Here is a 24,511-nt window from a genome sequence, read left to right as displayed (position 1 = left end):
GGTGGGGATGAGTGGATAAGTCTCACAACCACTGGCACAAGTGCCGAGAAACCCCATTAGCTGCATCCATTAACCGCATCCATGAAACGTGGCTGTGATGGACCAAAGGATTGCTACTTTACCTGGAAGTACTTTCTCTCGTGTTGTGCGCTATGCAGTGTGTAGTTGCGATGCATTATGCCCATGGAAAACTGCACTGGTATGGTCACTCTGTTCAAAGCTGCACAATCAAGTCCTAGAAAATCGAGCTGAAATGCAGTGCAATTCAAGACAAAAGCGTGAACCATCGTTAAAAAATTAAAATTAAAAGAAACCTAGGCCCGCACGTATATTAAATCTGTGATCAATGTGTACCTAAATTTTCGAGATATAATTGGGCGTTTATTTTCTAATCACGTAGATACTAATAAGAGGAAGTTGCAAAACTCGTCGGAGGATGTTCCCAGAGGGATTTCCCGAAAACTCGAACCAACATTTGATTATTAGAAAAGTATGATTTTCCAGTTAAAAACGTTTATGAACTTTTCTCTTAAAATCCTGTTGCAGACTTTAGAACTGCACTGTAGCATCCGCTAGCAACCACTGGCCAAATGCAAATGCAAAGCATAGGGCCACGTGGCAGAATAATTGCGACATTGTCTCGTGATCGACTCCTGTCCACCGATTTTCAAAGTCCCTTGGCAACCGACCGCAGCAACGAGATTGATGAGCCTCTGTAGCCGGAGCCAAAGTGATTCCTGATGAGTAAATACAACCAAAGAGCATGTGAAGAGCAGCCGTTAACAGGCAGCCAGGAACAATACCACAGGGGCGTAGTCCGGGGTAAATTCGAAGTGGTCCCATATCTATCTGGTCCCATATCTACATGTATCTATCTGGTCCCCTATCTACATGTATCTATCTGGTCCCCTATCTACATGTATCTACTTTGAAGTATCTGGTCCCCTATCTACATATATCTGTCTGGTCCCCTATCTATCTGGACTCACTCCCATTCCGGGTTATCCGCCCAAAGCAGTGTAGCACTGTTTTCGTCACAAAACTAGCTGAATTGCCTACTTCCTGGGCATGCCAGTCACTAGTCGGCTTACGCCCCTGCCACACAACACACGCCAAGCTAAATCTACCCAGGCACGGCGACAAGTGAAGGCTTCACGCAGAAAGAAGAAGGCATTCACTAGGTGCATGTGCACCCCCCCCCCCCCCACACACACACACACAACACACACCTATTGTACTACACGTAATACTTACCAGTGATTAAGATGGTGAAATAGTTGGTAGAGATCAGTCCTCTTGTCAAAGTTGGGTGACTTGGGCACAACCTTGTGATATGCATTGTGAAATGCAGGCGAGAAACTTCCAAACATTACTCCGATGCCCAGGTCAAACTCATGGTGACCATAGCATGATGCTGGGTCAAACACAACTGCAGCAGGCAAGGCCGAAGAATCAGTAAGGTAGGCACCAAAACAGCGCTTAAAACAAAATGTCAGCGTACTTTTTTGATTACACGAGGCAGGAGAAATTGCGTCCCGGGCACACACAGGCAGTTAAAGGGTTCAATCAATCAGAGTGCTTGCGCTTCCATGGCAACACATGAGTTTTGGTCACTGGGCCATTATCAGCCATTTCAAAATCCCTGTATGACTTGTTCCGATTTGAACAGTGTGGATATGAGTTGGAGTTCATTTGCGCTTGGATCAAACGTCATACAACTCAACAGAAAACCTCATCAGACTTTTCCTCATGATGGCATAACCGCCCGCTCCATTAAGCACACCATGTCATTTGGCAACTCCACGGCCTCTCTCCCTGCCTCCCACCCACCGAGACACAACACACAGACACCCCCTCTCCCCCCCCCCCCACACACACGCTCTCTCGCTCTCTCTCTCTCTCTCTCTCTCTCTCTCTCTCTCTCTCTCTCTCTCTCTCTCTCTCTCTCTCTCTCTCTCTCTCTCTCTCTCTCTCTCTCTCTCTCTCTCTCTCTCTCTCTCTCTCTGTCTCTCTGTCTCTCTGTCTCTCTGTCTCTCTGTCTCTCTGTCTCTCTGTCTCTCTGTCTCTCTGTCTCTCTGTCTCTCTGTCTCTCTGTCTCTCTCTGTCTCTCTCTCTCTCTGTCTGTCTGTCTGTCTGTCTCTCTCTCTCTCTCTCTCTCTCTCTCTCTCTCTCTCTCTCTCTCTCTCTCTCTCTCTCTCTCTCTCTCTCTCTCTCTCTCTCTCTCTCCCCCCCCTAAATACTCTCTCTCACTCACTTGCAAACATATCTGCAATAGGTCACCTGTGTTTGATTGGGAGACAAACTGGTAACAAGGGAGAGAACATGACTGTGCATTACGGCACCACAGGTATGCAGGGAACGAATAATGGGGGATTCACGAGTATTGCAAGCATGCAGCCAAGCACATTGCACTCACCTGGTGAGGTCGCCGTCTGGCCAACATTCCCTCCCCACAGGTCACCGTGGATGAGCGACGGCTTGACCTCGACATCGCGGAAGAAACTGTCGATCTTCAGCTGAGCTTCAGACCAAAGCTGCAGTGCTTCGCGGTCACCATGCTATGCAAGAAAGAATGCACGTGGAAACACATCAGGCATCAGGTACTGTAGTTGTACATTTCATCCCAACTACAATGCCTATCTTTCCTGGCCACAGGAAAAGAGTGGTAGTTGTTCACCGAACCAAAAACAGGAGAGAATTCTTTTTTCGTGTTCACATGCGTGCACACGCATGCACGCATGCGGGCACACACACATACACACAAACACGCACACGCGCACACACACACACACACGTACTCACCCGTGAAGCTCAGTGTTGTTCAGTAATACACTTCACGGCTATCCCTATCTCGCTATCTAGCCAATCCCCACACACGAACTCATTCATTAAAAGTGTGTACTGAAGTACTCCAGTATTATAAAGTGAGAAACCTTCGCTAAAGACTAATAAATTTCGCTATTTTCGCGACCACTACACATTCGCGAAATAAAATCGTCGCTAACTGCTCCGTGTATTGTTGTAAACAATACATGTGCAGAATCCAGCTAAAGGAGGACGAGTACTGACAAGTCGCCAACAAGGCTAAGGATAGCTACAGTGCTGCTCAATGAAATGCGATCACTTGAGTCCGGAATGCACCCTGGGCCAGTACACCATCCCAGCGTTGGCAGGTGTAGGGCTGCACGGCGCCTGGCAGTGTGGCATTCACTCGCTTGATCGGATTTCACAGAGCGCAGCACTATAGAGGAGAGTAGCACAGTGCGTGCGTTCGATTATGCCAGCGGGATCGATGTTGAATCCATTCATGAATCGCACCTGGCTATTCACACCACCCCATGTGAATAGGGCGAATGGATTCCTAACCGATTCCAGCGCTCACGACATGAAATCAAACGACGAGATTCCATTCATGAATCGATTCACAGCAGTAATTGAACTTGCTTTAGCAGTGTTGTCGGCGTGCATTCACGTCTTACGTTTTCAGCAAGCATGTCCATCTGCGTCTGCAAACGACTCCGCGCATAAAACTCCTGGTGCACAGAATTTCACAGAAAAACAGAGAGGAGAGCAAACACAACATACTGCAAGTCAACAAATATTCGGCGCATATATATTTTCGGCTATTTTCGGCCTGGTCATGTTTGGAATAGGCCGGAAATTTGTTGCGGCCGAAATTCTGTTTTGTAAGGCTCAGTGTGACAGTGTATGCGGGCAGCAGCAGTACAGGCCGAAAATTTATGATGCGGCCGGAATGGGTTTTAGCCCTGGGAGGCCAAGATTTGAATAGGCCGAAAATTTGTCGACCCACAGTAGACAGCTGATTACAGTAGGTACGCAAGTACAGTACTGGCCAAAAAAATCCAACCTCATGAATAAAATAGCATTGCCGGGCTCTACACAGCCCTAGCACTACACATACTGGTCTGTGGACTCGAACGCGGCGCTACTGCACAAGTTCTAACACCAAGAGTTCGCACAGTTGAACAATGAGGATAAACTCAATCGACCCGGCAGCTAGCTTAGGACCAGAAGATGCCGTGATCACAGATTCGCCATGCTTGGTCCAACCAAGTACCCATCAGGCAGACATACCCGAATCAGGGACCCTCGTCGGATTATCCTCTATTTCTTAGTGTAGCTACAGCAAGCCTTATTCCCGAACCATCTGTGATGACTGTGATGCAGATGATTGTGACACGGAACAATGGTGAGCTTACCGGCCATGAGGCACACCAGGTGTTGTCCTGGGGCAAGAAGCCACAGCAGGTGGTGCACTCAAACCCAAACTGCTCCACGCCACTGACAGCGACGTCATCGTGACCTTCGGCACCACTTCCATTGCCACCGTCGCCACCGCCACCACGTTCGCTTGGGGACTTGCCAGTGATGCGACTCTCAGCAGCAGAGCACGCCCGCAGCAAGCCAATGTTGTGCTGGTGAAGCCTACGCTCATACATATACACACAGACAGACGCACACACGCACACGCATGCACACACACACACACACGCACACACGCACACACGCACACACGCACACACACACACACACACACACACACACACACACACACACACACACACACACACACACACACACACACACACACAGTAAACTTTGCTTTTACATTCTTCCACGTAAACGCCATGCAGGACAAAGTAATCGTCCGAGAAAAAACGCAATAGAAGCGACACACCAACACATAAATAAAATCATGAAGATACATGTTATGTGTTGGTGTGTGGCTCCTAATGCGTCACTCTTCGGAAAGATTACTTAGACCTGCATGGCATTTGCGCAGACAAATGTGAAGAAAAAAAAGAAAGAAAAAAGGAAAAGGAAGCTGCGGTAAAGTCAGAGATCAAGCCGCTGGGCTTCTAGCAAAGAGCAGACTGGATTCAAGTGTAGCTGGTCCAGATACTTCACTCAACCATTTCAGATACCTGAGAAACGAGGCACACACTATCATACATTGACAGACAAACGGATAGATACACCAACACAGCCATACGGCAAGCAGACACACATGTCTGCCAGGGTAGTACAAACGTATGTGCACAAACAAACGTACAAATAGATTCTTGGTGGGAGGGAAACAAACCAACGCACAAAGCATAGAAGCCGTACAATTTCGACAAGGCCTTTCGTAACTTTACTTTTCAAGTTGAATACAGTGGTGATTAACGCCGCAGCAAGTAAGTCCATAACCGGCACTTTGGCGGTCAGAGCAGTGACAACAATAGCACCTAAGACGGGTACAAGTACACACTCACGTACACACCCACACCGAGGCACACGATCCCTCACCTTCCCAGGTCCGTCCCGAGCTGCGCCTGCATGGATCCGCACGACGACATATCGAGGTGCTCCATAACGAACACACCGCCAGTGCCGCGCGGATGCTCGAACAGCTGAGAGCGCACACAACACAGACAGTGAGCGGCTAGCCTTCCGCACAATGCTGCACACCGAGCATGCACAAAGCCCCCGAGAGCATATAGTGCACAGAACATGCAGTGTACAGCTAGCCTAGCGCACAATACTGCAAACCGAGCATGCACAGACCATGCACAAAGCTCCGACTGACATATAGTGCACAGAACATGCAGGTTGCTCTGGCACACGCATCCGGCATGGAAACTGCAGCTCACGGCAGGCCCCGTCTTGCACGACACAGGATGCTTCTAGAACACAACCTCAGACCAGGCCAGTACATGTCTTGATTCATTCAAGCTACATTTGTGGACATTGCAATCCGGTGGAAGGACCGGGGGCCGTCGCCCTTACAACCTTAGTGCGTACACGCACCGTGGTTCACGTACACACTGTAAACAAGGACCAGCAGTGCTCGTGCCTGCAAGGCCAGCGCCCCGTGGCCGCTTGAGTTCTCAACGGATTACAATGTTCACAACAGTAGCTAGTGAATGTCTACCAAAACATCACCGCCACTAGACTACCCTGACATCACCGCCACTAGACTACCCTGACATCACCGCCACTAGACTACCCTGTATGAGAACTAGCACCGGAAGAGCCTTACTGTAAAACAGCTAATTTGAGCGACGGTGATATTTTAGTGATAGCTTGCATAGACCTCGGTCCTACCGGTAGGACCTACCGGTAGGACCATCATACACAGACATGCTGCATGGCCTCTGTTCTAACATTGACCTAAAACTTGACCCTAAACTGCTGCTCAGGGGCTAATGAAGGAGTCCACAAATTTTAGACGTGATCGGACAAAGCATACTACGAAAGTCCATGGTAACAGTCTATGGTAACCATGGAAACAGAGTATGGAATTATGCATTCCACTGCCATGGCAGGCTAATAGAAATATTAGGACCTCATCACGATTGATGTGCCATGGTCAAAATTCACTTTGGACAGAGTTGCTAGCGCTCCGACAGGGGTATGTGCGGCCATTTTGACAATTGATAAAATTGCACATTAGCAATGCACTGGACATAGCCTTGCATTTGGCGCCATTGCTTTGCCTGACGAAGACCTCATCTCAACAATTGTTTCAAGAAATTTCTCAACCAAAAGCACTTTTGCGGCACGATTTCTTGGGTCCTACCGGTAGGACGGCATGCAAGCGAAATGAGTGTTTTCGCTGCCAATTTTGCGTGTACAGTACGTACAGTACAGTGCTAATCATACTTCTTTTAGAGTCTGAAACTCGGATCGCTAAAATATTTCATTGCGAATTGGTCCAGATTCAGAAAACGCTAAAATTCTTAACCGCTACAATTAGCCGTTCTACAGTTAGTACAGCACTCATCTTATGACCACACAGTTCAGTACTAGTACCTTGATTGGAGCAGGCACACGGATGGTGTTGGTGCGATGGATGGTGGTCAGACTTGCCTCCTCGCCGACAAACATACGCATTGCCTAGTCGGCCCAGGAACACACACAGCAGAGCAGACACAAACACAAAACTCAGACCAGGCCGGAACGTGCGCAGGCAATAACAATCGCAGCAGCGGTGCGCTTAGAGGTGGAGGTTGTAGAGTATGATGTTTGGAAGAAAGCGGTCAGTGTGTGTGTGCGCGTGTGTGTGTGCGTGCGCGCGCGCGTGCGTGCGTGTGTGTGTGTGTGTGTGCGTGTGCGTGTGTCTGTTTGTGTGTGTGTGTTGTGGAGGATTGTTGCCTGAGCGATGCCCTTAGCATAGACCTGAACCAATGCTACACATATATAAATTATATTGCCAGGCTTGCAGGCTCACAGCCAATACAAAGCTATAGTCACTAGTGACACCGCTGTATTTTCCTGACGCGGGTCATCATCAGCTGTTGCTTCACAAGACAGGTATCGCATATGGACCCTGGCCCAATGTAGAACGACCCTGCCCGGTCACGAAGGCAGCCAACCCTAGCTACAAGGAAGCGTTCAGCGTGTGTGGGCAAGCTGAGATCATCAAGAATCAGACTTGCCCAGTTCGTCCATCAATGGTATGCCCGGCTTGCTTCTGTTCTCCTCTGCCAGATGACCAGCACATGTACAGAAAGGTCTGGTGGCAAGTCAAGCGAAACTTAGCCAGACATGCATGTGAGGAGGCAGACAACCTCCGTCAGGCGATTACACTCTTGAGTGGAGGAGCCGGACACCAGAGCAAGTGTCACCCTTCACGATGTCCATGTCCAGCAGGATAAAGGCAGCCATCCACGCCGAGGGTGGACATAACCATAACTAGTCTGCCCGCTCTGCTCGCCTCTCCATAGACAAAGGAACTTCTTACAGGACTCCCGCTGCTTTTGAGAGACTAAGAAAGGAGCCTAGTGCCTACAGGGTTCCTGTGCGTGCGTCGCATGCCACGTAACAGCTTGTTTCGTAGGTTGAGCCGCTTTTCTCGCTTTTGTCTTTCGGAGTTGAGGCTCGATTGATTGTTCTTTCAACTTCAGCGAGTTGGCACGCCTGTATTTTGTATTGCCAGGACAGGCAGGTGTTGCCCTTATTCATATCAAGTATTGTCCTTTACACGCAGCCATAAAATTACAACTCCCTGGTCCGTACTGCACCAGCACAATGCATGATTGCATGCAGGGCACGTGCATAGGCGTAGTGCATGCGCACCACCTACCGTGTACCGTACCACGTTGGCCGGATTGGCTGTAGTAGGCCAGATCACGCCCAGCAGCCCTGTCTCACGGAGAAGAATCACTCACTGGGTATGAAACTACGTTCAATGCGACTGAATGTGAATGCGATGCCAGAGATCATGTGACAAAGGCAGAAGCCTCACACAGCAACAATGGCCGACTATTAGAATCAACGTTGTGCCTTGTCCGGCAGCCCTGATTCATGGAGGTATCGTAGTGTGTTATCTTGTGTACGTCGTGTAGTGTACGTGCTGTTGGTGCGGGGCGTGTTGCTGCTGTGTAGTACTAGCGAGTCAGTCTTCGTCTTGAGTTGGCCATGGCCAGTTGCGTGTTTCCGCCGTCCCTTTGTAAATAGGGCCCCTTTTCTAATGCAGTCAGCGCATCAATTGGTCTCGAGTGTGGAGATGGCACGGCTGGGAGCAGTACGATCCGGCCAGTTACAACAAAGGGATTGTACTGGATATCAAATCACTTTCAATGCGACTGAATAAATAACACAAGGGTGCGATTCAGCCAGTTACAACAAAGGGGTTGTACTGGATATCGAATCACTTTCAATGCGACTGAATGAATAACACGAGGATACGATTCAGCCAGTTACAACAAAGGGGTTGTACTGGATATCGAATCACTTTCAATGCGACTGAATGAATAACACAAGGGTACGATTCGGCCAGTTACAACAAAGGGATTGTACTGGATATCGAATCACTTTCAATGCGACTGAATGAATAACACAAGGGTACGATCCGGCCAGTTACAACAAAGGGGTTGTACTGGATATCGAATCACTTTCAATGCGACTGAATGAATACCACAAGGGTACGATTCGGCCAGTTACAATGAAGGGATTGTACTGGATATCGAATCACTTTCAATGCGACTGAATGAATAACACAAGGGTACGATCCGGCCAGTTACAACAAAGGGATTGTACTGGATATCGAATCACTTTCAATGCGACTGAATGAATACCACAAGGGTACAGCTGGGGACGGCTTATTCGAATGACACGCCGGCTCATTTTCCGGAAGGATAGAGGCCCTCGGAGAACATTCCACACACTCTGTGCTTCTCACCCGAGAGTTCCAACGGGAGCCCGGAAAACAAGAAACTGCCGGTATGGATTGACACTGGGACCGCCAAGAACGTTAGTCTTACGGCGTGGTGCCAACTTCAGGTGCTCCTCCGCGCATTACCAACGAAATCCGTGAGCAGTGACTGGACCGCACATGCACAAAGAACGGAGACTTTGATGAGGCTTTGATGAATCGAGCAACGGTAGTTAAGTTCAAAGTTCCCACTGAATCAATATTAACTCTTTAATGATAGCTTGCATAGACCTCGGTCCTACCGGTAGGACCTACCGGTAGGACCTACCGGTAGGACCATCATACACAGACATGCTGCATGGCCTCTGTTCTAAAATTGACCTAAAACTTGACCCTAAACTGTTGCTCAAGGGCTAATGAAGGAGTCCACAAATTTTAGACGTGATCGCACAAGGCATGCTACGAAATTTCATGGTAACAGCCCATGGTAACCATGGAAACAGAGTATGGAATTATGCATTCCGCTGCCTTGGCAAGCTAATAAAAACATTAGGACCTCACCAAGATTGATGTGCCATGGTCAAAATTCACTTTGGACAGAGTTGCTAGTGCTCCGACAGGAGTATATGCGGCCATTTTGAAAATTGCTAAAATTGCGCATACGCAATGCACTGGACATAGCCTTGCATTTTGCGCCACTACTTTGCCTGACAAAGACCTCATCTCAACAATTTTTTCAAGAAATTTCTCAACCAAAATAACTTTTGCAGCGCGATTTCTTCGGTCCTACCGGTAGGACCCGTGGTCCTACCGGTAGGACGGCATGCAAGCTATCATTAACTTTTTAACCACCCACATGCTAGATTGTGCATTTTCAATGTTATTTTAATGATAGAAGCAAGCAGGCATAGTGGGGTGGTCTAAGACCATGATTGAGAAACAGAGGGTACCAGGTTCAAGTCCTGCTTGGAAGCGGAAGGAATTTTTCCAGCCGTGCTGCTACCCACAGTTAATTGGGAACTCGTGGCCTGGCACGAGGGTAACATGGATGCAGCTAAGGCCAAGTAAAAAAAAAAGCTAGATGATCGTCCCCGTCCGCCCCAGTTTTTGTCAGCGCCCCAAGAAATATTTTATTTTTTAAATCGTGAGTTGTTGCCCAAATCGTTGGTTTTTTACCGATCGCGGATGCAGGAAACATGTGCACTCTTTCTTTAATACTTTCTTTACTATATGGACCACATACGTATATACTACGAGTATATCACAACGTCAGTATCGATCTGCTGAAGAAAGAAAAAGAAAAAAAGAAAAAAAAGAAAAAAAGAGAAAAAAAACCTTGATGTTGTTGTGTACATGTATACAGTACACTGTGTGCATGAGAGGGTAAAAAGTAAAAAAATAAAAATAAAATCCTCCCGCCCTCCCCGATTTTTCCAAAAAAAAGGACGATCATCTAGTAATTTTTTTTACTCGGCCTAATGGGATTTCGGTCTTTGACCACTTGGTGGTGGGTCTGATCTACTCACCTCCCACCGTTTAGGCGCTGCATCTGCGCCTTTGATCCTAGAGGGTGGTGGCGTTCCCACGGCGGATGCGGAAAACTCGGCTTCCAGCCGAGTCTCACGCGAACCGTGAAATTATTATTATTTATTATTATTATTTATGTGCAAGCCTCTTTTACGGGCAAAAATTAACACAATGTATTAAAAAAGCAATACAACATACACTGGAGAAGAAATCAGGAAAATAAAATATGAGCTCAAAAATGGAACGAAAAATAGCAAATAGAATCAAAACTCACGATGGAATCAAACTCACGATGGAATCAAACTCATGATGGAAACTACAACCCAATGAGTTGGAAAACCAACCACAGAATTAGATATTGGGAATAGAGTCAGACACAACAACAACCGAAATCAGTACACCAAAAATCTGTCCTACAAAAAAACAAAGGAACAAGAAAAACAAGAAAGACGAAGTACAAAGAATCCCCAAAAAAGAGGGGAGAACGGGATGAAAGAGGACCGGAGAGCGGCAAACCCCAGGAGGACTTAGCGTCACGTAGTGGCGGGAATGCGGGCCTCCACAGAAACAGCATCCACATCCGCCGCCAGACCAGGTGCACGGAATGCACGGCGACTCCCACGAACCATCAGGACGGAGTCGCGGACAAGGCTGAAAGCCAGGTCCGTCCGCAGCTTTCCCATCACGAGGGGATAAGGCTGCGAGAGCTTGGTGGAGAGCTTCGTTCCGAGCAGCTTCAGGAACCGGGTGGCCTCCTTCGCCAGGGCACCAGCATTTATTATTATTATTATTTATTATTATTATTATTTATTTTAATGATAGCTTGCATAGACCTCGGTCCTACCGGTAGGACCTACCGGTAGGACCATCATACACGTACGCCACACTCAGAGGACAGATTATCATTGTTGTTCCAAGGAGAGTCTCAGGAAGAAGGCACCCAAAACAACCAGAATGCGCACGATAAGCATGCAAGCATGCGCACAACAAGAACATGTACGATAATCTCCAACCGGCGCAGTCCGCGCGCGGTCCGCACCAACGTGCCAAAAGGGGCACACACGTGCCAAAAGGGCAGGGACAACACAGACATGCTGCATGGCCTCTGTTTCAACATTCACCTAAAACTTGACCCTTAATTAATTAACTGTTGCTAAGGGGCTAATGAAGGAGTCCACAAATTTTAGATGTGATCGCACAAGGCATACTACGAAATTCCATGGTAACAGCCCATGGTAACCATGGAAACGAAGTATGGAATTATGCATTCCACTGCCTTGGCAAGCTAATATAAACATTAGGACCTCACCACAATTGATGTGCCATGGTCAAAATTCACTTTGGACAGAGTTGCTAGCGCACCGACAGGATTATGTGCGGTCATTTTGACATTCGATAAAATTGCGCATACGCAATGCGCCTTGCATTTTACGCCATTACTTTGCCTGACAAAGACCTCATCTCAACAATTGTTTCAAGAAATTTCTCAACCAAAGGCACTTTTGCAGCTCGATTTCTTGGGTCCTACCGGTAGGACGGTATGCAAGCTATCATTTTAATAAGGTCAGACTGGTGAATAGACTAATGCATAACTATGTGCACTAGTTCATCCAGCTCCAGTAGCAGACAATCTGTCCACTTTGACACAGACTAAACTTACTAAAAGGCTACAATTGTAGAAGCTTGTTGAAAATTCGGCATTCCGTAGTGTGCGGAATTGAAAGGGGTTCATTCAAAATTTGGTACAATCTTTGGACAAAATCTAATTCCTGATGTCGTAGTCTCCCTGTGTAGAGTGCTACGAGTTATCTCCAACATATATCTTTTCAAGGTCTACGATAGACAATTGTGGCCAAATGAGTGGGCTCTGGGACCTGCTTCTCCAAACATTTCGCCCTGGTGCTGTCAAGACCCCAGTATGCAGCCTGATTCATCCATTACTTCACATACGGGAAGTACATCGTGCGGCCGATGGGCCAAACAAGTTGAGCTCAAGTCTACTTGTTCGCGATGCGACACGTTTCCCACACGCAAAATGAAGTATGAATCAAAAGGTGGACTGTACGGTGGCAGGTGGCAGACTCTCGTCAGCAAGCTGCGTTCACCATACATCAGCTCTGGGTCCCGGTAGTCTGATCGCTATAGTTCATATTGTAAGTTGCATTTCACTAGCTCTGCCCTTCACCTTGGCACCCTAGCCCTGATGTACAAGTTATTGAGGGGCCAAGGAGTTGGGAGACGGATTTCCTCGCCAACTACCCACTCATAACGATGCAGTATCGTTTGCGGGGTTTCCAGAACGTACAGTACATTGCCAAAGAAGAACATGAAAAATACCAAACAGCAACCAAACAACTCCAGGAGTGGCACACCAGAGCCATCACCATGCAGGTTCCGCAAAAGAGAAGGTCCCGCTCGCATTTGTTGGCGTAGCGAACTTCAAACTTTCTGCCAAAGCATAACTTACGCCTCCTAGTTACGCTTTGGTGGCGCCGCCAAAAAAAGTGCATGTGTCACCGCGGCGGCCTATTTAAAGCCAATAAGAGAATTTAATGTTTATAAAATACTCCTTTTTAGGAACAATTTCGAAAGAAGTGTCAGCACCGACGCAATCCACACAGTCGAATAAAGCGAACGAAAACGGAATGAAACATTCGGTTACAAAATAGGCTTATCAACTGGCTTAAAATTCACTTTATTCCCGTAGCTATGCAGAAGACGTTACTTCAGTAACGTCTGGCGCTAGCCAGGGTCCACACAGCTTTAATTTGGTGTTTGTGTGTTTGTGTCACGCCTGGAGCTACCGTATCTGTCCCGTATCTGTCCCGTATCTGTGATTTGGTGTTTGTTTGTTTGTGTGTGTGGTGTCACGCCTGGAGCTACCGTATCTGTCCAATAAAAAAAAATATCTGTGATTTGGTGTTTGTTTGTTTGTGTGCTTGTGTCACGCCTGGAGCTACCGTATCTGTCCCGTATCTGTGACTACAAAGGTTCTACAGGATTGTACATAACAGCTGGCCACAAACAGCTGGTCACAATATTCGTCGTATTATGTATACGACTCCCTGATATAGAGGGAGATTTGGAAAGAAAATTAATAGGGAGACGAGGAGGAAATAAAATTAGAATGGACGCTAGTTGCGGAATAGGTGATAGGATGAATCAGCAAAAACAGACTTTAGAAGAGAGATACTTTGGAAGAGAGATCCCGTCGTCTCCAAAGTAAGCGTGAACGGGCGATTCAGCGCCGGTCACAGGAAACGTCGGAAGAGAGATCCTGTCGACTCCAGAACGCCCGTGATCGGCAGAGTCAGCGCCGGTCCCAGGAAACGTCAGGACAGACGCAGAACCGACTCCGAAATAAGCGTGAACGGGCGATTCGCCGCCGGTCACAGGAAACGTCGGAAGAGAGATACCGTCGAGTCCAGAACGCCCGTGGTCGGCAGAGTCAGCGCCGGTCACAGGAAACGTAAGGACAGACATCTCGTCGACTCCAAAATAAGCGTGAACGGGCGATTTAGCGCCGGTCACAGGAAACGTCAGAAGAGAGATCCCGTCGAGGCCAGAACGCCCGTGATCGGCAGAGTCAGCGCCGGTCACAGAAAACGTCAGGACAGACATCAGGACATTTTTTGCCTAGCTCATCGTACATGTTACTCTATAGAACTGATGGAAATGTTTTTTTTTCCGTTAATTGGCTACATCATTGTATTGCAAAAACGTTTCAATCAGTTTGAATATGAGTTAGGCAAAAGTATTTGCAGATTTTTTTGCGGATTGTTATCTTTCTCTCACTTCATCCGCTTTTGGTTTGCTCCTTCTTTTCCTTTTTATCTCCTTAAAATCGGATTTTCTGGCCTTTTTACATTAAAAGCATAGCGTAGGGCCCTGAGCTTCCAAGCTCTCTCGTTTGACCGTGTGGATTGCGTCGGTGCTGATACTTCTTTCGAAAATGTAGTAGCCACAGGATTTATTGCATACAGTCATGCCTCGCTTATCCTGTCCTCTTTTATCTGGATCACTCGCCATCCGGAAGAAAATAGCTGGTTACTCGGTCCAATTGTTTGGGATCAAAATTTAAAACCTGCACACTTTTTCTAAATAATTAGGACACCTCCATAAACCAGACTCAAGATAGGACTGGTCCCCATGGCGACAGTGAGAGGTGCCACTGGCCATGTCGGCATGGAACCTCTCGCGACGACACACACACACACACACAGCCCGACTGAGAATCAGGACTTGTGTCATTGAGGCACAACCAACGGCAGGCACGGCACGGACGATTTCCTAACCTCCGTCTTCTCGTTGGTCTTCACAAACACCTTTCCGGTGTCCGCTTCGTACGACGTGCCATTGCTGATGCATCCACCACTGGCGCTGCCACAGGACTTCAGCTTGGCCGTACCCAGCTCTCGCTTCAGGATCTCTTCCATCTGCAGCCTGGTCTACACCACACAGCACACACACACACAGTGACACACACACACACACACACACACACACACACACACACACACACACACACACACACACACACGAATACAAGTAAATACATCAGGCGAAGTGGAGACTATAATCTTAATTAATAATGCATCGAGCACTCTCTCTCTCGACCTGCCGAATCTCTCCCTGAGTGCGTATGTTAAATAAGGATTTTTCCCCGAAATATCTCAACTACAACTTGGCAGACAGTCGCTAAAGCCTGGCCTCAGTCACCAAAGCTTACAGGACAGCTGTCTGTCGTGGGTGTTGCCGTGTTCGCTATTTCAGTGACGCACATGTTGTACATGTGCCTGCACGTGTTGTCTCTTTGTCGTACCTGCTGCTGTATTTGTGTCTCTGTGTCTGCTGACCCGTACATGCTGCTGCGCTGCTTTGTTGCTGACACCTGCACCTTTTTGTGCTGAGTACACCACTTTTTGTGCTGACGAGGGCACCAGTTTCTGATATCATGTTTCCTTTTGCCATGTCAGTTGTCAGTTCTCCCGTCGGATCCTGAGGTGTAGTAATGAAAAGCTCTCTCTCTAGCTCTAGAGAAAAACCACTTGACTAGTCCGTTTGATGTGTGGCGTGGCGAGGGTATAGTCGAGGCAGCTCGTTCTCCAACCGAGACGACACACACGTCATCTACAGTGGTGCTCAGTGAAACCAAGTCGCGTCACTCAAGTACGCGCCGGGCAGTGCGCAGCCATAGACCTGCCAACACGGGGCTGCGAAATGATGCAAGGCGTAAACTTGAGTGACACGACTGGATTTCATTGAGCGGGACTGTACATGGGCATGCAGTGGTACTAGTATTGGTCGGCCAGTTGTCGCCCAGCGGGCCCCAGCATACAGCACCATAGCTAAGCGACGCCCTCTGTGCCCAAGAGAGAAGCTAGAGATTATGCGGGTGGACAGGCACATCAATATCAACAAGAGATGCAGTAACACAGAAGCACAATTTGAATAGAAGCCGCTTTCTGCAAAATACACGGGCAAGTATTTGCACAGTACATGCGTGGCAGCATGCACTGCACACGGTGTAGACCGATGATATTGATTTACATGTACATGTAGAAGCATATATTGAATAGAAAGATGGTTTGAATCCCATGTGGTTGTAAGCGCCTAAGCGTAACGTGTATCCTGTTTGCGCCTATTTCAAGTCTAGTGATGTCACCCAATATCTGTCTTTTAATTACCAGTGCATTGGCTCTGGCTTTTTTCGTCATTCTCTTCAAAGGTCATTATTTTCTCTTGTTTATTCATTCCACTTTTCTGGCACATCCGGATTGCTGCGAGGCCAAAACCTCGTGGTCGGCTGAGCTCCAAGGCCTCGTCACCACATGCTCTCGCTCTTCTTGAGCTGTGGCTTTTGTAAAAAAAAAGTAAAACAAAAAACAAAATAGAAAACCCACCCAGCTCACACAAGTGCACATTACACTATTGGCATGTGCAGTTATTCACTCGCGCTATAATATCCACTCTTGCTGCAGCCTATGTCAATCACATCTTCAGAACATTGGCGTTTATTATTACAGGTGGAATCCTGATAATTCGAATATGGCTTTTAATTCGAACATACCGCTTTTAATTAGAAGTTTTTCCAGGACCGATTTCTATCAATACGATTCCCACATAAAAAATTCTGATCATTCGAACCTCGAACTCGACATGTCCGGTTAATTAGAAGTCCCACAGATTCCACTTACATAGAAAATGTGTGGGATTTGTGCTGATAATTTGAAGTTAGCAAAGTGTAATTCGAAGTAATCACTGTACACTGTACTGGTCAGTTCAGTTTGCACGAGCAGGCTGTGCCGGTCAGTTCAGTGTTCGTAAAATTTGTGTCTAAGGTCCATAGCGCAACTCTGCGTGACCGTGAGAGCATTTTGACATACATATTATGTTGTGGGTTCATGTTTGGATAATTAGAATGTCTGGATAATTCTGAGAAGTTTTTTCCTGGCATTTTGAGGTTCGAATTATCAGGATTTCACCTGTATTATCTATTCATATCTTAATTAGGGGTGTCAACGAGTAGTAGGGTACCCGTGCTACCCGTAATTTGATCGGGTAGTAGGGTAGCAATTTGCTCCTGAGGACCCGATCGGGTAGTTGGAGTACGGTGTTTCTGCAACGGTGCATGTAATCAGCACGGCTACATGCTTACTGTACACTTTCTACGTAGCGCAAGTGCACAGCACAAACTCTAAAAATACCCGATAGGGTACCCGTGCTACCCGGACAAAAATACCCGAACCCGTTACCCGGCGAAACCCCTACCCGTTGCAGCCCTAATGATAATAGGGCAGTCCCCACAGACTCAAGGTCTTCTTACGGGGTACCCTAAGAATGAAAGTTTAGCCAGTGGTGTCTGATGATCGCTAAAATCGTGAAACTCAAAGTTACAGCAGGAACGCTTTGTTTTCTTCTTTCTACGTGCAAATAGGGGGGGGGGGGGGGTGTAGGCGCATACATAATCATTGCATGCATGATATCAAGAGTCCATAACCCCAGCACGGCTGTTAGCTGCACTTGGATCGCGGCAACTTACTTGTAGTTTTCTGTACGTGAACCATGAAAAATCAATGCATGCTCATGCATGTTCATGCATAACCAGTCAGCTGGCCTGCTCGCCCACGCATTTGACAGGTAACAATTCCATCAAATTTGAGATATCGCTTCGTTCTAAGTCTCAAAACAGTTCTAAAGTCACCAAACCACGCTGGTAATCGATGGCTATTCAATGTTAACATCTTCAGGAAGACTTCAGCCGTTTCCCGAGAGTTTGGGCATCGTTGCCGTTATTTTTCACGGTGTTCTTCTTCCTCCTGTCTGGAGCTGCAATTGCATCCTGGAATTATTTGAAAGGTATTTCGTGCGGGCTGTGGGAGGTTCCAACAGGCACAAACTGACATCGCTATAGGATAACTGGTAACTTTCACCCTTCAAGGAGGTAGAGCAATGAGAATTTTTTTGTGGCGGTCGTCCAATTTTTGTGGCGGCCGTGGCTGTATTTGTGCACTTCCAAGGCTTTCATTCTGCCTGATACTACTCTCTACTGTATGGGAATCGTTGTTTAGGCACATGTAGCTGTCTTATTTGGTAGATCTGCTGTTTCAATCACTTGGGACACTTTGTATAGCCTATTTGTCTTTCGTTCGTGCCATCTATCAGTTTTGTGGGGTGCCTTGACCTGTATTTTGTGAAGTTCTCGAGTAAAGACCCTAATTCTTGACTGGAGTCACGTCTTGAATTGAATTTGCTGGGCGAGCCCTCGTTCACGCAGTTGTCCTTATCGTAATAGTCAATATCTGCTTGCTGGACGGACTAGCGGCTAGAACAGGGATGACCAAATGGTCCAAGTGTGTACTAGTACACGATTATTGTTTCCATCATCGTGAAATGAGCGTTGTGGAATTGCAGTCATCTGCCTTTGGCACTGAGGACATGAGGAGAGTTGATTGTTACTTCTGCTCAGCAATGAAGCGATCATCAGCTCTCTTTGTTCTAATTATTGAGAGGACATACCGGCATCGCAATCAAGTAAAGATTAGGCAAACCTCGCCAACCTCCAAAGTTGAAAGAGAGTCGAGGATATTTTCTCCAAATGCAAAGACGATCTTTGTGAGTTTGTGACTTGCATTTGCGTGCATACATGAGCAAGTCACGGACCACGGCACGTGCGCGGTTACCATGCCATCTCGAACCGACGCCATCTTTCTAAGTTGCCGCTTCTTGACAGCCGTGCCAGGGGTTATGGACTCTTGATGATAATATTATTATCATCCGCGTGGAGCGAGACGAATAAAGAATCGCCACTTTGGTCACCATGCTAGAACCATTTATGAAAATTGTCCATGGACCATCACGGCAGAAAGTCCGCCTTGCAGAGGGGGTGGATGTGATGGTTGAGAGCGGGAGACGGTTCATACTCGGTACGCCCCTGAGGTCAATCCCCAGTACGCTAGTTGTACCAGAAATGAAAACAAGATTGCGCCTTTGGCACGAGGGACAAGAATCGACATGCTGGGAATGTCACCAGCCGGGTCACAAATCCCGTAGCTGCCCACGCCGCCAGACATCCCGTGAGACCACTGTGATACAAAAAGAACTGACCAAGACATCAACAGCACCTGTTGAGGATAACAATGCTACGTCAACAGTTGAACCTATTGAGGATAACAACGCTACGGTAGACTTGAACTCCAGTGAGCTCAAGCCCAGGGCAGGTCAGACAACCCCCGCCGTGCGTGGCAAGTCCAGGGCTGAGCACACGCCTACAGATGATACGGCACAAGAAGATGACGACAGTGATGGCTTCACACCAGCCCGTAGGCCGAAAAAGAAGAGTCAACAAACGGCCCACCAGAGACCAGGTAACCAAGCTGCCAATTGTGAGCTCCTGGATGATGCCTTGAGTAGTGTTCTGCACCGGACAGGATCACATTACGAGGTTCTAGCCGACAACATTATTCAGGGAGCCAGGCAGGGAGCCGCTAACGCCCGCAGGCACAGCCAGGCGGCTAACCACACCTGCAGTCGCTAACAAGCCCCAACCTCGGACGTACGTACAGCATTGCTACATAACGTATCCTCATTCAACAAAAATAATAGTCATGTATATTACATTGAAAATGATAGGAAATTTCACACACATTAGTTCTTCCTTTTCTCTACATCACTAAATCCCCTAGCATCGTCTTTCATACCAATGAGCAACCGAAATCTGCGATCATGTACCAACCACGACACATCCCACTTGTCCTTAGGGTTCATGAACGCATGCAGTCTCCGCTTCAAGGTCCATGCTCTAACCGCACTGATCCCCAAGTACGACATCCTGTGTATAGCCGAAACATGGCTAAACAGCTCGATCTCTGACGGAGAAGTACAAATCCCAGGTTATAACCTTGCCAGATGTGACCGCGAAAACAGGACTGGAGGCGGTGTATGTATCTACTACAAATCATCACGTCCCATCACGCCATAGCCAAATCTCCGCCTTTAAACGGCGTGGAAGCCGTCTGGATACTGCTGCGATCGAAGTCCCAGAAGCACCTGTTCGGATGTGTATATCGTCCCCCGCAGGAGCCTGTCGCGTACTGGACTCTCCTGGACTCTGCCTTCCATAGAGCGTCTCTGGTGACAACATCAATGACCGTTGTAGGAGACTTTAATGTGGACATGTTCCGAGGCCAGAGAATGGCGCAACGTCATCACCTTGAAGATGTCGCATCTGCTTACAGCCTCACAAACCACATGCTGTCCCCGACAAGGATTACACCTCTCTGTCCCCGAGGTAGCACCATAGATTTAGTCCTTTCTACAGAGAACTCAGTGTCAACGTGCACGGTTGTTCCGTCCACCATAAGTGACCACTTTACCGTCCGTGCTACTATGACCTTTGCTGTACAGACGAAGAAGTGCGTGCGTGCTCCACCAACACGTAAGCTGCACAAAATCGATATTCCGCTATTTCGCGAGGACCTTAAATATTGCTTTGCACAAGACTTCCCCTCTGATGCCGATGTCGACACTTACTGGGAGCTCTGGCACGATCGATTTATGACTGTGTTGGACACACATGCCCCGCTTGTACAAGGGGCAATGAAATCTGCAGAACCTGTGCCTTGGTCAAACCGCGACATTTATCAGTTGGACAAGAAGAAGAAAAGGTATCATCGCCTTTGGCTGGCCGACAAAGGAAATGTTCCTCCACCATCAGTACCGGAAGGTTCGAACTCAGGCAACGAACATGTATCGCCGTTGTAGGAATGAGTACTTCGCACGTCAATGCCAAGAACATTCCAGAAACCCCGCCAGATTTGGAAAGTCATCAATACCGTCACCGGACGTGGGAAGCAGAAAACCGAACCAACCTGCAACATCGAAGAGGTAGCCAACGTGTTTCATGACATTGTGACGGATCCAAAGCGCCCATCATGCCTAGCCTCTCCCGCCGGCCCACTTCCATCGGATAGCCTGCACACGTTCCAGCCAGCCTCTTGTTCCGTAATCTACCGTCTACTAAGTCAAGTCAACCCTGCGAAAGCAACGGGCAGCGACGGTGTCCCAGGACTCCTCCTGAAGTCCTGTGCTGAGGTCCTCACACCATCTGTCACCACACTCTTCAACCTGTCACTGAAATCTGGTGCAGTGCCTGCCGGTTTCAAGTTGGCGGCTGTAAGCCCGCTGTTTAAGTCTGGGGATCCGTCTCAACCGACAAACTATAGGCCAGTGTCGCTACTTCCGATTTTGTCAAAGTTGCTGGAAAAGCTGGTCCAGCGGCAGCTTGTACGGCACCTCGACCACACCGACGCTATCCCGGAAACTCAGTTTGCATTTCGCCGGCAGCACTCGACGGGTGATGCACTAGCCTTACTGGTTGATCAGCTGCAAATGGCTCGAGACAAGAAGGACTCCTCTGGAGTGTGCTTCCTTGACATGTCGAAGGCCTTCGACAAAGTGCGGCATGCAATTATGATCCAGGACTGCTTTGAAATTGGAGTTGGCGGTACGGTGATGAAATGGCTCGTTAGCTACCTTACAAACCGGACACAACAAGTCCGCATCGGTAGCGAACTGAGCAACATCACAGTATGCACAAGTGGAGTACCCCAGGGATCTGTATTGGGGCCCATCTTGTTCAATATATACACCCGAGCGGTAGCTGCAGTAGCTCACCCGACCCCTAGCATACAATTTGCTGACGATATTGCACTATACCAAAGTGGTTCCAACACGGCAACTATTTCACTGGGACTCTCGTCATCCGTCACTGCGCTGGCCGACTGGCTCGAAAACCGCGGCCTGATATTGAATGAACGCAAAAGTCAAGTTCTGTCCATCTGTAGGAGGGATGCGCAAACCAGTATCGCTGTAAATTGCCATCAGACCCGCTTACCTGCTTGTACTGCGGCCAAGTACTTGGGTTTAACCATCACCGAGCAACTGACCTGGGACCACCATATCCACGATGTTACAGCGAAGGTGAACAGGAAAGTCGGAGCATTGTGGCGAGCCCGGCGATCCCTTTCCCAGAAGGCCAGGGTCCAATACCTAAAATCCGTTGTGATGCCCGACCTATCATATGGAAGTGTGGCCTATAGCACGTCCCTCTCAGTTTTTGCTCTAGGGAAAGTCCAACGTCTTCAGAACCGTGCCATCCGCGCTGTGTTCAGCCTACCACCCACATCTTCGGTAAGCCACCAAAGGGAGAGCATATCCCTCCGCAAAATCGAGGAGACACAACACCACCGACTCCTCGATCTCATCTGGCGCGGCCTGAACGGCCAATGTAGTACAGCGCTTTCAAAGCAGCGGACGCCCGCAACCACGGCCCCAACTCGACATCAAGCCAACGCCGGGCTCATTCTCCCGCTGGCCAGGACGACTACAGGCACTCGCCGACCGTTCTTCCGTGGACCTGCGCTGTGGAACACTCTGCCAGCCAGTGTACGTTCCTGCAAAGCCGTGGCCGATTTCGCAGCAGCCGCGTACCCGTACACTCTCAGGCCATAAACGTTTTTTTAAAGAAGAGAAACAGTGACATGCACCCCCCCCCCCCCCCACACACACACGGACAGTATGTATAGGCATATAACAAACGCGTCAGGCGAAATAGCACGTCATAGTACATTCGAGATCAGCGGGAAGAAGATGACGATGTCCACTAATTTAGTATCTGTGCACACGAATCTGCTGTATGTGTTACTCTGTGTGTCAGCTATGGCATCATCGCCTGTGGTTCCATGCCTAGCATGTACGTCTGAACCATCCTGCAAAGTTTGAATGACGTAGGTTGAGCGATCGCTCCGCGAAACATACTTTTTGAAATTCTCTTCATAGTATATCTTCCACCATTGAAATTTTGAATTTCTTCGAATTTTTTGCTGAGAGGGGTGGCTTGCAACCTCGATATGGCTTGTTCTCGGCATGCTTTGGAGCCATCGCCTGTTGAAACAGTGGCGGGAAGCTGCCCTGCAACTGTTCCAGCAGGAAATTAATCGATCCGAGAAAGCGCGAGTCCGCGAATCTCGGTTGAATATTGAGTATTTCAAGCCTTTTCACGACGAAGATGGAGTTCTTTTTGGAGATGGACGTCGCGGCAAAGGACATGGTGTCCGACTTCTGGCGTCTGGTGAAGCCAGGGATCATTTGTCCAGTCAGGTCGGCAGCCTTACCGTCGGTAAGCTTGTGTTTGGATCCCGTTCTGCTCGATGTGGTAGATCACAAACAGTTTGATATCGCACAAATTGATCTCAGCATCGTGCGTACGGTATTTTATATTCAGAAAATCCCAAAGTGTCTCTGTGTGGCCGTCCTATGCCACGAGAAACTCCAATCAGGCTCCTATGTCCTCTGCCTTCATGATTGAATGTCCACTTCGTTTGAACCACGAACACAACAATCGAGGACGGCTTTGCAATGAAAAACACAGCTATACTGGAGCTGAAAAAAAGAAGAAAAAAACGTGCTCAGGATGAGACTCGAGTACACGCATACTCTCCCAGCAGGTGAATCGCAAATTTTTGTGAAAAATGCGTGTCGCCGACTGACCAGTAATTTCGCCTGACGGGTCTTTTCCTGTTAGCTCTGTTTGTCCAATACATGAGATAAAACGTCTTTCTTGTTGTTTTTCCTTCTCCATGTAGCTGCTTCCAGCATGGTAAACGACAGTACCATGGCCTTTTCAGATTTTCATTGTACCTATTTGTAGTACCTCCCGTGATCAGTATTTTCCACTTGAAATAATATCCACCCGGGCCAATGCCTCATTCTTAGCATTCTTTTATTCGCTTCCATGTAATTGGGCTTATTGCCCGTTTGGTATTGCGAATTCAAATAAAAAACAACGACAACAAATCACTAACCACGCACTATTGCTATACTCAGTGCCATGCACAATATTCGAGTCGTAGTGACTCTTGTCCAGACGTTACTGTCCTTAGGCATAGTGCCTAGGGACTACTACTGTTACTACGAGCCAAACTATGGAGTACTAGTATATGCCAATGGGGGGCTTACCTCCGCTCGACGCAAGTACAGGCTGAGTTAACCTGCCAGTCTCCCCGCAGCGTCTCTCAGACTCACGCAATCAGTGTGTCCTCAAACCGGCGTCAACCTGAGCCGAGCCTTCTTCATCAAAATAAAAACCAACTCATTGAAAGAGCTACCAATCGGCAAATGCACGCGGGGCGCATGCACATACATGTCACATCGCTCACGTACACGTGCACGTACGTACGTTACGATGCCGGATCAAAACTCAATTAATATTTATATTATTTTTTGTATTTACACCAAAAAAGATAGGAGATTTTTTAAGACGGG

General features: G+C 47.9%; 1 protein-coding gene across 4 annotated transcripts; it reads right to left on the bottom strand.

Moving 5' to 3' along the window:
- Positions 1-2: 2 nt before the first annotated feature.
- On the bottom strand, positions 3-24,346 carry LOC135822596 (ketosamine-3-kinase-like). Of its 4 annotated transcripts, none has more exons than XM_065335406.1 (9): positions 24,206-24,346; positions 14,983-15,135; positions 6,817-6,900; positions 5,311-5,464; positions 4,221-4,446; positions 3,480-3,533; positions 2,417-2,558; positions 1,255-1,429; positions 3-737 (listed from the first exon to the last, which is right to left on the bottom strand). In XM_065335406.1, exons 2-9 carry the CDS (start codon positions 15,053-15,055, stop codon positions 668-670), a joined length of 978 nt encoding a protein of 325 aa, XP_065191478.1. In that variant the 5' UTR covers positions 15,056-15,135; positions 24,206-24,346; the 3' UTR covers positions 3-667. The 4 variants fall into 4 exon arrangements, with proteins under 4 accessions (XP_065191478.1, XP_065191475.1, XP_065191479.1 ...); XM_065335403.1 differs by having other exon boundaries at positions 5,311-5,414; XM_065335407.1 differs by having other exon boundaries at positions 14,983-15,130; positions 24,206-24,345.
- Positions 24,347-24,511: the final 165 nt, after the last annotated feature.

The sequence above is a fragment of the Sycon ciliatum genome, chromosome 8 (genome assembly GCF_964019385.1).
Source record: "Sycon ciliatum chromosome 8, ocSycCili1.1, whole genome shotgun sequence".
NCBI lineage: Eukaryota > Metazoa > Porifera > Calcarea > Leucosolenida > Sycettidae > Sycon > Sycon ciliatum.
This window is presented reverse-complemented; position numbering and strand designations above follow the sequence as displayed.